The sequence below is a fragment of the Hemiscyllium ocellatum genome, chromosome 39 (assembly GCF_020745735.1).
Source record: "Hemiscyllium ocellatum isolate sHemOce1 chromosome 39, sHemOce1.pat.X.cur, whole genome shotgun sequence".
Taxonomy (NCBI): domain Eukaryota; kingdom Metazoa; phylum Chordata; class Chondrichthyes; order Orectolobiformes; family Hemiscylliidae; genus Hemiscyllium; species Hemiscyllium ocellatum.
This window is the reverse complement of record NC_083439.1, coordinates 38,810,836-38,827,254: the sequence shown is the minus strand read 5'-3', so window position 1 is coordinate 38,827,254 and position 16,419 is coordinate 38,810,836. Positions and strand designations below refer to the sequence as shown.

The window sequence follows — 16,419 nt, the reverse complement described above, 5'->3', positions numbered from 1 at the left end:
AATTGTTAGTTTATTTTAAAACCATTTCATAAGATTGACACTAGATAATTGAGAAACGTTTCCCAGGAGCATGGGTTGGACTTTAAGGAAATATGTGCAGTGACAGCTGGTAATGCTTTCTGCTCGGCAAGTTCTGAAGGGCTACTCACTGATATTCAGGATGTTAACAGGCTGCTACAATTCTTTGATGTTTTATTGATTCTTTTTGTTTACTTCTAGGAACATAGTGTCACGCGTAGGCCATTTAGCCCCTCAGTCCTGTGCCACCAATCTACATCATGGCTGATCATCCGTCTGAACATTATTATCTCCATATTGCATGATGCCATTTCTTTGTTTCTGTCCTTTACTTGAAACTGAGTTTACAACCTCTAAGTTTTCAGCCAGTGAAGTATTTTTGATATGTAGTTAATATTTGTAATGTAGGAACATTGTAGGATGTTACAGTATGATACTAATCAAGTAATTGTTTTTGTGATGATGGCTGAATATTGGCCAGGACACCAGGCAGAACCACTCTGCTGCTTGTTGCTGTAGTACCATAGGGCATTTTATATCATCCTGAGAGAACAGATGAAATCTCAGTTTAATGTCTCATCTAAAAGATACCATCTCCAACTGTGCAGCAATCAGTCCCTCGGTTACCGAGCGGGATTGTCTGTATTGATTGGGTTCCAGTCTCTGGAGTGAGACTGGAATCCACATTCTTTTGACACCAAGTTCTACTGAATATAGATTGAGTGAGAGCATAACATATTTGAAAACAATGGTACTTATAAGGAATCTATTAGAAGAAGCTAAAGTGACATATGAAACAGGCAGTGTCACACTCTAACAGGTAGATAGATTTGTTATTGAGAACAAATGATAACACAACTAACAAATGTAATGTAGAAGTAATAAAAAGGATAGAGATAGCCAGAGTTGATTTTATGATAATAAAAGATGGGTGCCAGTAGAAATGCAGACTTGCATTAAGCAGAAAGCTCACACGTTAATACATTTTATTCACTTTCCTGTCTGCCTCAGAAACTTGGATAATTAAAATCTGTGGAACAAGATTGAAATGTGGAAGATGTTTGCTAATAATTCAATTTGATTTGATTTGTTGTTGTCACATGCACCTAAATACAATGAAAAGTTTTCTTGTGTGTGCAGTGCAGGCAGATTATAATATACAAGGACATGCAGACCTTAGACTGAGCAGGCATGCAAGATTACGATTGCATAGGAGGTGCACAAAAGCAAGGTCAACATTAGATATGAAATTAGAGAGGTCCATTCAGCAGTCTAATAACAGCGGGGAGAAGCAGTTCTTGAACCTCTTGGTATGTGTGTTTAACCTTCTGTATCTTCTGCTTGGTGGAAGAGGTTGGAAGATATATAACTGGGTTGGGAGCAGTCTTTGATGTTGTCTGCTTTTTCATAGATACGAGAAGTGTAGATGGAGTCCATGGATCAGAGATTTGCTTGTGTGATGGCCTGGGCTGTGTTCACAACTTCCTGTAGTTCCATTCGGTCCTGGGCAGAGAAATTGCCACACTAAACTGTGATGCACCCAGATAGAATGCTTTCTAAGGTGCACCTGTGAAAGTTAGTGAGACTCCTTTTACAGTCTGTAAGACAAGTGAAGAGGTACTTGAAATGACTTGAACAAAAAGATCACTTTGAAAGGAAGTGGACATCTAGAAAAGAAAGCTTTGGTGTTTCAGCCATTTGATCAGAGTTGAAAAGCTACACAGGTCTCTTCTGTAGGGAAAGATGGAGGCAGCAAAAAGAAAAGGTTGTGAACAAGGGGGATATGGATGACTGATGTCACAGAGCAGTTGCAGATGAACTACAGTGGATATGAGAGTCCAGATGAGTGCAACATACTCTGACAGGTGTCCAGTTGGGCATAACTTCAGGCGGCAGCGACAGAAGCAGATACCAACTGAGCCACAGTAGAAATTTCAGGGAGGTTTCAATGCAGTGAGGCAACTTGGAGTTTGCAGCAGTAAAACCTGGCTCCGTCTCCAATTGCTCTGTCAATCTTTGATAATGATTTCATGAGTAGTTTATACCTTCTGCTAGTCATGATAATGGCAGAGGTTTCTTGAGATAATTGGAGATGACCTTTGCCTTATGATCCTTCAGCTCTTTCCAAATGTAAACAGATCTATTATACTCTGCAGTGACTCTAGACTGCTGCAGTGATCATACACAAAAGGAAGCAGTGCCACCAGCTCAACTTTATTTTAGATTCACCGAGGTCTTTGAACTTAATAGCATGGAATCTATTTATTTAATCCTGTTTTTCAGCAAGTGGCCTGTAGGCTTGTATTATACAATGTTTCAAATGCTCAATTAAGTATTACTCACATGTCTTGAGGGATCCTGCCTCTGCCACCCTCCTAGGCAGTGAATTCCAGACATCCACTGCCCTCTGAGTGAAAATATCTTCCCTTAAATTCTCTCTAAACCTCTTGCACCTCAACTTGAAAACTATGTCACCGGTTATTGACCCCTTTAGGAAGGAAGAAAGTTTCTCCTTATCTAGCCTTTGCATCCCCTCTATAACCTTGTACATCTCAATCAGATCCTCCCTTAGCCTTCCTGCTTTAAGGAAATCAACTCCAGTCTATCTATAATAACACAACAAATTGCAGATGCTGGTAATCTGAAACAAAAACAAAATTGTCTGGGGGAACTCAGCAGGTCTGGCAGCATCTGTGGAGAGAAAGCAGAGTTAACGTTTCGAGTCTAGTGACCTTTCTTCAGCCATGTTGTCTCTGCTTTCTCTACAGGTACTGCCAGAGACACTGTGGTTCCCAGCTTATTTAATCTCTCCATTTCTGAATATTCCAGCCCAGACAACACACTGGTGAATCACATCCATTCTGTGGTATGGAAACCAGAACTGTACATAGTACACCAACTGTGGCCAAATTAATTTTGTGTATAGCTCAATTATAACATCCTCACTCTGTATTCAAGAGTGTCTTGATTCATAAAGGCAAGCCTTAACTACCTTATCTACCTTCCTGATGCCTTCATGGATCCCTGGACATTCATACCATTCCCTCTAATTCCGAGAGTCCAACTATTCACGTGTCCTCTTGCCGAGTTCATCCTCCCAAAATACATCACACCTCGCCTTTTCATGGTGAAATTCCATTTGCTATCGTTCAACCCATCTGCCTATTTGTTCTATGTCATTGTTTAGTTTTGGGCTTTCCACCTTGCTAGTTACCATACCCCAATTTTCATGTCATCAACGAACATGCATTTATGATTCGGCGATTAGTGTACATTGCAATAAACACGGGGATCAGCATCAAACCCTGTTGAATACCACCGGGCACAAGCTTTCAGTGATGAAAAAAAACCCTTGGACAACCGCTTTCAGCTCCCTGCCACTAAGCTGGTTTTGGATCCAGTTTGCCAAATTACCTTTGACCCTTTGGGACCTTAGCTTAGTAATCAATTGCCATGCAATACCTTTCAAAAGCCTTACTGAAATCCATGTAGCCTGGATCAACTGCAGTCCCTCATCTATCGAACTGGTCACTTTCTCAAAATATTTAATTAAATTTGTTAGATCTGATCTCTCCTTACAAACCCATTATCATTCTATAGAACAGTACAGCACAGAACAGGCCCTTCAGCCCACAATGTTATGCTGACCGTTGATCCTTGCTGTGGTTCTATTCGCCGAGCTGGGAATTTGTGTTGCAGACATTTTGTCCCCTGTCTAGATGACATCCTCAGCGCTTGGGAGCCTCCTGTGAAGCGCTTCTGTGATCTTTCCTCCGGCATTTGTAGTGGTTTGTATCTGCCGCTTCAGGTTGTCAGTTCCAGCTGTCCGCTGCAGTGGTCGGTATATTGGGTCCAGGTCGATGTGCTTATTGATTGAATCTGTGGATGAGTGCCATGCTTCTGGGAATTCCCTGGCTGTTCTCTGTTTGGCTTGTCCTATAATAGTAAAAAGTATTCTACTTCAAAGACCGCAGATTCCCCCCAGACGTGATCGACGATGCCCTCCACCGCATCTCCTCCACTTCCCGCTCCTCCGCCCTTGAGCCCCGCCCCTCCAACCGCCACCAGGACAGAACCCCACTGGTCCTCACCTATCACCCCACCAACCTCCGTATACAGCGTATCATCCGCCGTCATTTCCGCCACCTCCAAACGAACCCCACCACCAGGGATATATTTCCCTCCCCTCCCCTATCAGCATTCCGCAAAGACCACTCCCTCCATGACCCCCTCTTCAGGTCCACACCCCCCACCAACCCAACCTCCACTCCCGGCACCTTCCCCTGCAACCGCAGGAAATGCAAAACTTGCGCCCACACCTCCTCCCTTACCTCTCTCCAAGACCCCAAGGGATCCTTCCATATCCGCTACAAATTCACCTGCACCTCCACACACATCATCTATTGCATCCGCTGCACCCGATGTGGCCTCCTCTATATTGGGGAGATGGGCAGCCTACTTGCGGAACGCTTCAGGGAACACCTCTGGGATGCCCGGACCAACCAACCAAACCACCCTGGGGCTCAACACTTTAACTCTCCCTCCCTCTCCACCAAGGACATGCAGGTCCTTGGACTCCTCCATCGCCAGAACATAACAACACGACAGTTGGAGGAAGAGCACCTCATCTTCTGCTTGGGAACCCTCCAACCACAAGGGATGATCTCAGTTTCTCCAGTTTCCTCATTTCCCCTCCCCCCACCTTGTCTCAATCAATTCCCTCGAACTCAGCACCGCCCTCCTAACCTGCAATTTTCTTCCTGACCTCTCCGCCCCCACCCCACTCCGACCTATCACCCTCACCTTGACCTCCTTCCACCTATCACATCTCCATCAACCCTCCCCCAAGTCCCTCCTCCCTACCTTTTATCTTAGCCTGCTGGACACACTTTCCTCATTCCTGATGAAGGGCTTATGCCCGAAACGTCGAATTTCCTGTTCCTTGGATGCTGCCTGACCTGCTGCGCATTAACCAGCAACACATTTTCAGCTTGTCCTATAATAGTAGTGTTGTCCCAGTCGAACTCATGTTGCTTGTCATCTGCCTGTGTGGCTGCTAAAGATAGCTGGTCGTGTCGTTTCGTGGCTAGTTGGTGTTCATGGATGCGGATCGTTAGCTGTCTTCCTGTTTGTCCTATGTAGTGTTTTGTGCAGTCCTTGCATGGGATTTTGTACACTACATTGGTTTTGCTCATGCTGGGTATCGGGTCCTTTGTTCTGGTGAGTTGTTGTCTGAGAGTGGCTGTTGGTTTGTGTGCTGTTATGAGTCCTAGTGGTCGCAGTAGTCTGGCTGTCAGTTCGGAAATGCTCTTGATGTATGGTAGTATGGCTAGTCCTTTGGGTTGCGGCATGTCCTCGTTCCGTTGTCTTTCCCTTAGGCGTCTGTTGATGAAATTGCGCGGGTATCTGTTTTTGGCGAATACATTGTATAGGTGTTCTTCTTCCTCTTTTTGCAGTTCTGGTGTGCTGTAGTGTGTTGTGGCCCTTTTGAAGTGTCTTGATGCAACTTCTTTTGTGTGTGTTGGGGTGGTTGCTTTCATAGTTTAGGACTTGGTCTGTGTGTGTGGCTTTCCTGTAAACCTTTGTGGTGAACGCAAGTGGTGAGGCAATCACATTTCTCTGTTCCCAAAGCAGCCGAGGACAAATCTGGTCTGGCTCTGGCGACTTGTCAATTTTAATGTTTGTCAAAATGTGCAGCACATCAGCTTCCTTTATCTCTATCCGTTCCAGCATGCTTACCTGCTCCTCAACAGTTTCATTCACTACGAGGTCCTTTTCTTCAGTAAAGATAGAACCAAAACACTCATTTAGGGCTTCCCCTACCTCCTCAGACTCTATACGCACGTTCCCTATGCTATCCCTGATTGGCCCTACTCTTTCTTTGATCATTCTCGTATTCCTCACATACGTGTAAAATGCCTTTGGATTCTTCCTAATCCTTCCTGCCAAGCCTTTTTTGTGCCCCTCCTGCCTCTCCTCAGACCATTTTTGAGCTCCTTCCTCGCCTGCCTGTAACCCTCTGGAGCTGAGCAAGACCCTTGCTTCCTCCACTTTACATAAGCTGCCTTCTTTCTTTTGACAAGAAGCTCCTCTGCTCTTGTCATCCAAGGTTCCTTTATCTTACCCCTTCTTGCCTGTCTCAGTGGAACACATGCATCACTCGCAACAACTGTTCCTTAAACAGTCTCCACATGTCTCTAGTGCCCGTTCCATGGAACAATTGCTTCCAGTCCATGCTTCCCAACTCACGTCTGATAGCATCATAGTTTCCTTTTCCCCAATTTAAATATCTTCCCATTGTGCCTGTTTCTCTCCTTCTCCATAGCTATGTAGAATGTGAAGCAGTTGTGGTCACTATCATCAAAATGCTCTCCCACTGCAAGATCTGACACCTGACCCGGCTCATTGCTGAGCACCAAATCCAAAATGGCCTCTCCCCTCGTCGGCCTGTCAACGTTAGGAAACCCTCCTGAACACACCTTACAAAAACAGCTCCTTCCAAACCATCTACTCAAAGCAGGTTCCAATCAATATTGGGAAAGTTGAAGTCACGCATTACAACAACCCTACTACATTCACACTTTTCCAAAATCTGCCGACACATGCTTTGTTCAATCTCCCTGCTGCTATTGGGGGGCCTGTAGTAAACCCCTTATGAGGTGACTGCTCCCTTACTGTTCCTAATTTCCACCCATACTGACTCAGTAAGCAGGTCTTCCTCAACAATGGTAATTTCTGTACCTATGATACCCTCTCTGATTAGCAGTGCTACACCCCCTCCTCTTTTTTTCCCCCCTCCCTATTCTTTTTAAATGTTCTAAACCCTGGAACATCCAGCAACCATTCCTGCCCCTGAGAAACCCATGCCTCTGTTATGGCCACAGCATCATAGCACCAGGCACTGATTCATGCTCTAAGCTCATCACTTTTATTCCTGATACTCCTTGCATTAAAGCAAACACACTTTAACCGATCTCTTGGTTCTTTCTTGGTTTCCACACTGTAAGTAATCTAATCTTTCCCAGGAAATTCCTTCCTACTGGCTGCGCTACCTCTTGCTATTGTCTCATCTCCATCAACTCTCACCACCGGTATATAGCTCAGGTTCTCTCTCTCACTCTCTCTCTCTCTCTCTCTCTCTCACTCACACACTCTCTCACACACACACACACACACACACACACACACACACACACACACACACACACCTTGTTTAAACCCTCCTGAACCACTTGAGTAAACCTTCCACCCAGGACATTGGTCCCTTTCCAGTTCAGGTGCACCCCGTCCTTCATGTACAGGTCCCACCTTCCCCAGAAGGCATCCAAATTATCTACGTATCTGAAGCCTTCCCTCCTGCACCAGCTGCACAGCCACATATTAAGCTGTGCCCGCTCCTTGTTCCTTGCCTCACTATCTCGTGGCACCAGTAGTAAACCCGAGAACACTACTCTGTTCGTCCTGCTCTGCAGCTTCCACCCTAACTCCCTGAAATCACTTTTTATATCCTCAATCCTTTTCCTGGCTATATCATTGGTGCCAATATATAACATGATTTCTGACTGTTCGCCCTCCCCTTTCAGAATCTCATATACCCGATTGGAGACGTCTCGGACTCTGGCACCAGGAAGGCAACATACCTTCCGGGAATCCCGATCCTGACCACAAAATCTCCTGTCAATTCTCCTAACAATCGAGTCTCCTACCACTAGCGCTTCTCCTTGAATTAATCCTTGTCTTCCCATGTGCAAAAAAATTTCATCCCTCCAGAAGTTTTCCAGTAGTCCACACTGAAGTTAGATTCACTAGCCTTTAGTTTCTTGATCACCCTTGTATAATGGTACCACATTAACTGTCCTCCAGTTCTCTGGCACCTCCTGTGGCTAGATAGGATTTGAAAATTAATGTCTGGGCTGCTGCAATGTTCTCCTTACTTCCCACAGCAGCCTGGGGTAGATCACCTAGCGACCTGAGGATTTGTCCACTTTCAAAGATTGTTAAAATCAATGATACCTCCATTAGCTCCTCCCTCTGAAAGCCAAAATATGTTCCAGTCACTCTTTCTGACTTCGATACTTGCATTCCCATTGTCGATAGTATATACAGATGCAAAATACATTATTTGTTCCTGCAGCAATGAGATGACAAATATAACATGCATAACTCATCAGTATTCCTTTCAAGGTCCATCTTGGGGAATTGCATGAATTTCATTCATTTGGAAGCCATGTCTGAAATCACAGCTGCAAATGTGTTGCTGGTCAAAGCACAGCAGGCCAGGCAGCATCTCAGGAATAGAGAATTCGACGTTTCGAGCATAAGCCCTTCATCAGGAATAAGAGAGAGAGAGCCAAGCAGGCTAAGATAAAAGGTAGGGAGGAGGGACTGGGGGAGGGGCGATGGAGGTGGGATAGGTGGAAGGAGGTCAAGGTGAGGGTGATAGGCCGGAGTGGGGTGGGGACGGAGAGGTCAGGAAGAGGATTGCAGGTTAGGAGGGCAGTGCTGAGTTGAGGGAACCGACTGAGACAAGGTGGGGGGAGGGGAAATGAGGAAACTGGAGAAATCTGAATTCATACCTTGTGGTTGGAGGGTTCCCAGGCAGAAGATGAGGCGCTCCTCCTCCAGCCGTCGTGTAGTTGTGTTCTGCCGGTGGAGGAGTCCAAGGACCTGCATGTCCTCGGTGGAGTGGGAGGGAGAGTTAAAGTGTTGAGCCACGGGGTGATTGGGTTGGTTGGTTCGGGCGGCCCGGAGGTGTTCTCTGAAGCGTTCCGCAAGTAAACGGCCTGTCTCACCAATATAGAGGAGGCCACATCGGGTGCAGCGGATGCAATAGATGATGTGTGTGGAGGTACAGGTGAACTTGTGGCGGATATGGAAGGATCCCTTGGGGCCTTGGAGGGAAGTGAGTGTGGAGGTGTGGGCGCCTTGAGCACTCTTCTCAGATATATGTTGAGAGGGAACGACACTGGTAGTGTTTTAATAAAGCTTGGTAAATATTATTACTGCTGTACACCATGTGGGCTGTAGCAGTTCAAGAGGGCAGCTCACCACTGCCTTTTGTTTTTAGTTTAGAGGGTTGTGATCTAGTATGCACTATAAAAGATTGTGGAAATACATTAAATAATTTCTTTCAAAATGCTTCAGAGAACAAGTTACAAGGCCTGATATTCATTCGGATGAATACCCTGTTGCATGTGGAACATGCTGACACAGCCAATATTAAGGGGTTTCTGTGTTGAGGTTAACTAGGTGCTGTAGCCAACACGAGAAAATGTTTTTAAAAAGTACTGTATTATGATGCGCTGGATATAAGGTGCTTGTGCTGGGGTGATTATTAATGCATGGTGTCAGTTTATGGCCCTGTATACATTCTGTTTAATTCCAAAGTGTTTCCATGGCTATAATGCCGCAGACGTTAAATGAGATGAAACCTTCCCTTATGTTTATGTTGCTGGGGTAGTAACAACTAATCCATGTTCTCTTCTGTTGTGCAAGTGGTGTGGTTTAGCTTTATTTGTGTGGTTTTAGTAAATGATAGTATTGTAGGCGCTACTTACTAAATATGGAGACATACTTTGGTGTTGCTCTAAGGAATGCAGAATATTTTCAACACATATAATAATAAATTATAGGATGTACAAAGAATGTAGTAGTTAAACCACATTCCTCCAATGGAGAATTTCTGAAACAGAAGAGAGAAAATTAATAGATTTTCTGGTGCAAGATCTCTGACTATTATGCATGTGGACTGTGTTGGAATTGTCAGATGTCCTGTTGACCTAGATGAGTTTTAGTTGTAAGAGGAACAATGTGGCATCCTCTACATTCACGCATTATATGCGTAACTGAAAGTTGTCATGTGCTCCTCCCCCTTTGAGGAACTGCCTTTAATGAGCCTGAATTTCCAGTGGTTTGTTAGGCCATTTAGACGGACACCGAGAATTAACCACGTGTACACCAAATATTGGTAGACCTGGCAGGCTACCTTTGGAAGAATATTGGGGGCCTAGTTATGAAACATCAATCTCACCATACATAGCTATAAAATACAAGGATACAACAGATATATTGAACTCAAGACTGCAACTTATCATTGTGAAATTTCTCTTTCTGGATCCTGGGATTATATCAGAAATCTTCACCATTCACTGCTACACTATTCATTACTGACAACTAGGTTCTGCTTAAATATATTGTGTGCTGTTGGAGATGTTTGGAATTAAGACATGGTAAGGAAATTGGACTTTTGCAGGGTTATGTAATTCTTGTCTCCTTATCGGAAGGATGTTGTGAAACTTGAAAGGATTCAGAAAAGATTTACAAGGATGTTGCCAGGGTTGGAGGATTTGAGCTATATAGAGAGGTTGAATAGGCTGGGGCTGGGGCTGTTTTCCCTGGAGCATCGGAGGCTGAGGGGTGACCTTATGGAGGTTTATAAAATCATGAGTGCCATGGATAGGGAAAAGACATAAAAGAGACCTAAGGGCAACCTTTTCACACAGAGGGTGGTACGTGTATGGAATCAGCTGCTGGAGGAAGTGGCAGAGTAGTACAATTGCAACATTTGAAAGGTATCTGGTTGGGTATATGAATCGGAAGGGTTTGGAGGGATATAGGCCAGGTGCTGGCAGGTGAGACTAGATTGAGTTAGGATATCTGGTCAGCATGGACGAATTGGACCGAAGGGTCTGTTTCCATGCTGTACATCTCTATGACTATATGTCTAAGGTTTGATCTCTAACCTATCTTTCTGTAGGATGTAAATATTTTCTTCTTCAACCTGCATAGAGATGATATTGCACACCTCTGAAGCAGGTGGGACTTGAACCCAGGTCTCCAAGTTCGGAGGTAGAAATATTGCCATGCATCATAAAAACCCCTTTGGAGAATATACACCTGGTTGGGAACAGATCACAGATTGACCTCCGCTGTCTTCACATTTACAATAATAAGTCATATCCTAGACAGAGGAAGAGTGAAGAATTTTTTTCCCTATTGCAGCCAGGTGCTGATTTCAGTAGCTCATTTTAAGCCACTCATTTGCTTTAAAAGAAGGAAATTTTAATTTCCAGAGGAATGTTTAACTAACCCACACCTGGAAACAACAGGTGTAAATTGTGACCTCCTTCCCAATTCCTGCTGATGGGCAGAGATCCCTCTGGGGGTTGTAACTTTCAGAAATTGGAAAGTGCTGATAATACCGAAAAAGAATTTTGTTGGCCTCAAAATGTTAACTTTGTTTCTAACTCCATAGATGCCCTCGATCCAGCTGTGTGTTTCTTGCACCTTTATATTTATCTTTCTATTGGTCTTTCCAAAGTGAATCACTTCACATTTATCTACCTTCAATACTGTCTTCCATGCTATGTCCATTTCACTTTCCTGGCTATCCTCCTCACTGCTACACCTTGTTTACCTATCCGTTACTTATCTGTACTACTTAACTCTGTGATCTGCCTGTATTGCTTACAAGACAAAGCTTTTCACTGTGCCTCAGTACATGTGACAATAAATTCAATTCAATTCAAATTTAAATTCAAATTCTCCTTGAATGGAAATCTGTTTCTCTGAAAATCAGTTCATGGTGAAGGGAGCTTTAAGGAAACAACCTTCCACAGTTTATCCTGATCCTGTCAGAGTCTTGTGACTAAATGTAGAGACAGAGGTAGAAATGTTTTCAGTTTCAAAAATAAAGAATTTGATGGATAAGATAATGCAAACTGGATAATGGTCTCTCAAGCTGCAAAACTGATAAGGCATGTTCAATTGACTATGCGTCATACTCTCCAGCTGTTTCTCTGACTGGGTAGTGCTGTGCTACAAAGTTAGACCAAAACGAATAACAAGTTATACAGTTCTGATTATTATGGTTACATGTCCTATCAGATGATAGGGCTGAAAGAGATGTTTGGTGGTGCTTGAGGCATCCTGAGGGCCACCACATCTCAGCTGAGGGAAGAGGTTGAGAAGCAGAGTCCTTCATGGGAACCTCAGTCAGTGCAGGAATTGAACCCACACTATTATATTACTCTGCATTACAAACCAGTCATCTAGTCAACTGAGCTGACAAACCTCTACTTCAAACATATCACTAATCAAACAAACTGTGTTTTTGTCAGCGTGTCTCTGAAGGGAGATGAATGAATGGAAATGGCCATAGTCAGAAAACATTAAATGAGGAAGATTAATATCTTTGAAATCGAAAAACGCAAGATGCTAATGAGGGTGGATTTGTAGGGAGTGAAGAACTTCATTGTAAAAAAGCAATCTTTAAAGTTGGAAAAAAGCAATGTTGTCAATAACTAGTTACTGAAATGAATACTATGTCAGTGACTGAGTGGCTTGTTGCTTTACTCTGAGTTCAGAGTTTTCTATTAAACAGCTGCAGGTGGAGACACAGATCCTGTATTGCTACCTTTTGGGGACTTTACCTCGAGGTGTTTTTCCTGTGTTCATTCAGTCAGCTGTTTTTGTGAGCTCTCACTCCCTATGACATAATGTGCCTTTACTTGTCCAATATCAAGCATATGAAGAGAACAAGTGGAAGTCCTTCATTTGCACTTAGTTTATTAGTTTTATTACACACTCTACTGTGGGTTAGACTGTACGCCACCAAAAAGAATTATAAATTGATAAATGGAGAAGTGAACAGCAGCTGAACTGACCTTCCTTGGAAGATGGGGGGATGGAAAGGGTCTCACACATTACCACAAGCATATAGTTGAATTGGTGCTGGCTCAAGAACGCTGAGTGCTGCTTAATTTTATGCGGCACTTTACCAAGGAGTGGAAATAATAGAGTCACACCCTTTGAGTACTGAACCCAACACCACCACTGTCCACATCTCCGATCTCATTCTTTCTACTTCCCTTGTCGTTCTTGAAATCCCTCAATCCTGCTGTCTCTATCTCAATTGTCCAATCCTCTGCCTCTGTCTCTCAACTTCTCTCTCACTCCACACCTGTCTCTGTCCGTATTTCACTGTTCTAATCTCCACTCCACTCATAACGGATGTGACACTTTGGCTTTATTTATCCTTTTTCAATCTGATTTAAAGTGAATGCATATGCTATTTTTTATGCAGTGTGCCTTCTTCCTTAGCTGAAAATTTCATTTCTTTGGCAGGTATATAACATGTTTCAGCATCATTCTCTGGGAATCAAGATCAATATTCAAGTGACCAAACTAATCTTGCTTCGTAATCGTCCCGTAAGTATGACAGGATCAGGAGGAGGTCATTTGATCCCTTGAGTATGCTACACATTCAGTTTGAGAATGCCTGATCTGTATGTTGTTAACTCATTGGCCAGCCCTAATTCCCTAAACCTAAATAACCTCTCTCAACCAAAATTCATTTGGATTTCATCCATCACAACATCTGCCATTAATTATAACCAACAGACCGAGACACCTGACTTGTCAGTATTCTGTATGCCGCGAGATCAGTTTGAGTTATTTTGTGCAGTAATTTAATTAGAAAATCTCAGTCTTAATCAACAAAGATGTTTTTAAAATTCTTTTTAACTGACTGAGCAATACATCATGAGTCCAAATTTTTAATGTATGCACAACAAACTATAAGGATGCTAAACAACCCCAACTCATGAGATTCAGAGATTTATAGCAAAATTATTTGTAAAAGCCTAAGATCAATTTCTATTTTACTGTTAATATTTTTGGCTGTTCTGCATTTGCATAATATATTTTGGAAACGCCTTTTTTAGGATGAGCTATTGATTGGCCATCATGGAGAACGGTCACTGGAGAGTTTCTGTCGTTGGCAGCACAAGGAATTTGGAACAAAATATCTAGGGAATAACCATGTTCCTGGTGGAAAAGATGACTTTCCAGCTGTGGATGCTGCTGTGTTTGTCACAAGGTAGTCTCTTTCTCACATATAACGTTTTGTGTTCCTTTGGTTGTTGAATAACTGGGATTGGGATTGAATAAAAACCTTAGCATTTAGCATGGCCAATTCACCTGACCCGCACATCTTTGTGACTGTGGGAGGAAACCGGACCACCCGGAGGAAACCCACGCAGACACGGGGAGAACGTGCAAACTCCACACAGTCAGTCGCCTGAGTCGGGAACATGTATTAACATTAAACTCCACACAGATTTTTGCACTCTGAGCAGAACCTTGTGTCCATTATTACATTTGTGAAAAACTGAGCAGAAAGCTAATATGCTGAAAGAGAACTGAACACATCGTATTAATAATGAACATTCATATGTAGTCATTAAGGCATAGACTAAGGCCATTCACTCAGTCAGTGTTGGTTCTCTATAGAGAGTAACACCCTGCTGTGTACTCATAGCTGTTTCCCTCAAACAGCCATACAATTTCCTTTTGAAATCAAACTTCATCTCTGTTACCTCCACCCAGGGTTTTAAAAAAAAATTCTTTCTGACAATCCTCCTGTGACTTTTATCCAAAACCACATAAGTGTGCTTCTGGTACTTATACAATCAGTTAACTGAAGCAGATTTCTTTGTCTTTATTGCCTCCAATATATCTTATCAGATATCAGACTTATCAGATCAAATTTAATCCTGAGTCAAATAAGATATTAAAACAGGTGACCAATAGCTTGTCAAAGTGTAGATTCCAAGTAGAATCTTAAAGGAGGAGTGAGAGATGGAGGAAAGGAATTCCAGAACATAGAATAATTTACAAATAGTTTTTATTTGACATGAAGTATGCTCCAAGTATCCCAGTCATGCCATTGGTCAATGCAATTGTTTCATTGACTTAGAAAAGGATAAATTCAACCTTTGTGAAACTACTTCAGATTATTAGTTTTCTATCGAATCGTGGTATAAACTTTAGGAAAAGAAGGCAATCACTTATAAATATAAGTCTTTCTGGATAGTCTTTTAAAATTTATTCATGTGATATAGACAGCCTGAACATCTGAAGTTGCTCACAGGATCAATGTGAAAGTAGAAGTGGAATGATGTGTAGGCCAGGGATAGCTGGTTTATTTCCCTGAAGGGTAGCAGGAGAAAGTGGATTTCCAAACTTGCTTTGGAGAGTTTTATTTCGCATGTTTGGTGTCATGTGACAACTGACCAGATTGTTTTGGATTTATTTTTCTGTGCTCCGATTAAGAACTTTCTAATCATTTCTATAAAACTAATTGTTTGCTTATATTTGTTTATATTCATGTCTTATGTGAATTAAAATTTATACTTTTTTGTGCTGTATAATATCAGCCAGTCATTCATATAGTTTTGCAGTGTGCCTTATACTGTCAGATATGGGGATAGTGGAGAATTTAACCCAAAGTTAAAAGAGCAGAAATGGAAAATAGCTATCTGATGCTGTGATAGCAGGACCATAATTTTGGTTTGGCAAGGTGGTTGTGGTGGGTGGGTGTGTTAGTATCTGGTAAAAAAACTCCTACCTAGCTCGAGTCAGTCTTATAACATCAAAGCTGTTACTTTAAAATATATGGGCTAGTGGCGCAATGGATAACGCGTCTGACTACGGATCAGAAGATTGTAGGTTCGACTCCTACCTAGCTCGAGTCAGTCTTATAACGTCAAAGCTGTTACTTTAAACCACCTCCAAACGGACCCCACCACCAAGGATATATTTCCCTCCCCTCCCCTCCCCTATCAGCGTTCCGCAAGGACCACTCCCTTCGTGACTCCCTCGTCAGATCCACACCCCCCACCAACCCAACCTCCACCCCCGGCACCTTCCCCAGCAACCGCAGGAAATGTAAAACTTGCGCCCACACCTCCACACTCACTTCCCTCCAAGGCCCCAAGGGATCCTTCCATATCCGCCACAAGTTCACCTGTACCTCCACACACATCATCTATTGCATCTGCTGCACCCGATGTGGCCTCCTCTATATTGGGGAGACGGGCCGCTTACTTGCGGAACGCTTCAGAGAACACCTCCGGGCCGCCCGGACCAACCAACCCAATCACCCCGTGGCTCAACACTTTAACTCTCCCTCCCACTCCACCGAGGACATGCAGGTCCTTGGACTCCTCCACCGGCAGAACATAACAACACGACGGCTGGAGGAGGAGCGCCTCATCTTCAGCCTGGGAACCCTCCAACCACAAGGTATGAATTCAGATTTCTCCAGTTTCCTCATTTCCCCTCCCCCCACCTTGTCTCAGTCGGTTCCCTCAACTCAGCACCGCCCTCCTAACCTGCAATCCTCTTCCTGACCTCTCCGCCCCCACCCCACTCCGGCCTATCACCCTCACCTTGACCTCCTTCCACCTATCCCACCTCCATCGCCCCTCCCCAAGTCCCTCCTCCCTACCTTTTATCTTAGCCTGCTTGGCTACTCTCTCTCATTCCTGATGAAGGGCTTATGCTCGAAACGTCGAATTCTCTATTCCTGAGATGCTGCCTGGCCTGCTGTGCTTTGAC

The 16,419-nt window shown here is 43.5% G+C and overlaps 1 protein-coding gene and 1 non-coding gene across 3 annotated transcripts in view; both read left to right on the top strand.

Annotated features, from left to right (window-relative positions):
* The window catches only part of adamts17 (ADAM metallopeptidase with thrombospondin type 1 motif, 17), a 692,427-nt gene that overhangs the window by 102,557 nt on the left and 573,451 nt on the right, over nucleotides 1-16,419 (top strand). For both annotated transcript variants that reach the window (XM_060853375.1, XM_060853373.1), the window contains exons 5-6: nucleotides 13,144-13,227; nucleotides 13,743-13,897. In XM_060853375.1, coding sequence (XP_060709358.1) covers nucleotides 13,144-13,227; nucleotides 13,743-13,897 — 239 coding nt within the window. The remainder of the gene's footprint in view (nucleotides 1-13,143; nucleotides 13,228-13,742; nucleotides 13,898-16,419) is intronic.
* On the top strand, nucleotides 15,477-15,549 carry trnar-acg (transfer RNA arginine (anticodon ACG)). The gene has a single exon. It is a non-coding gene; the product is annotated as a tRNA-Arg (tRNA).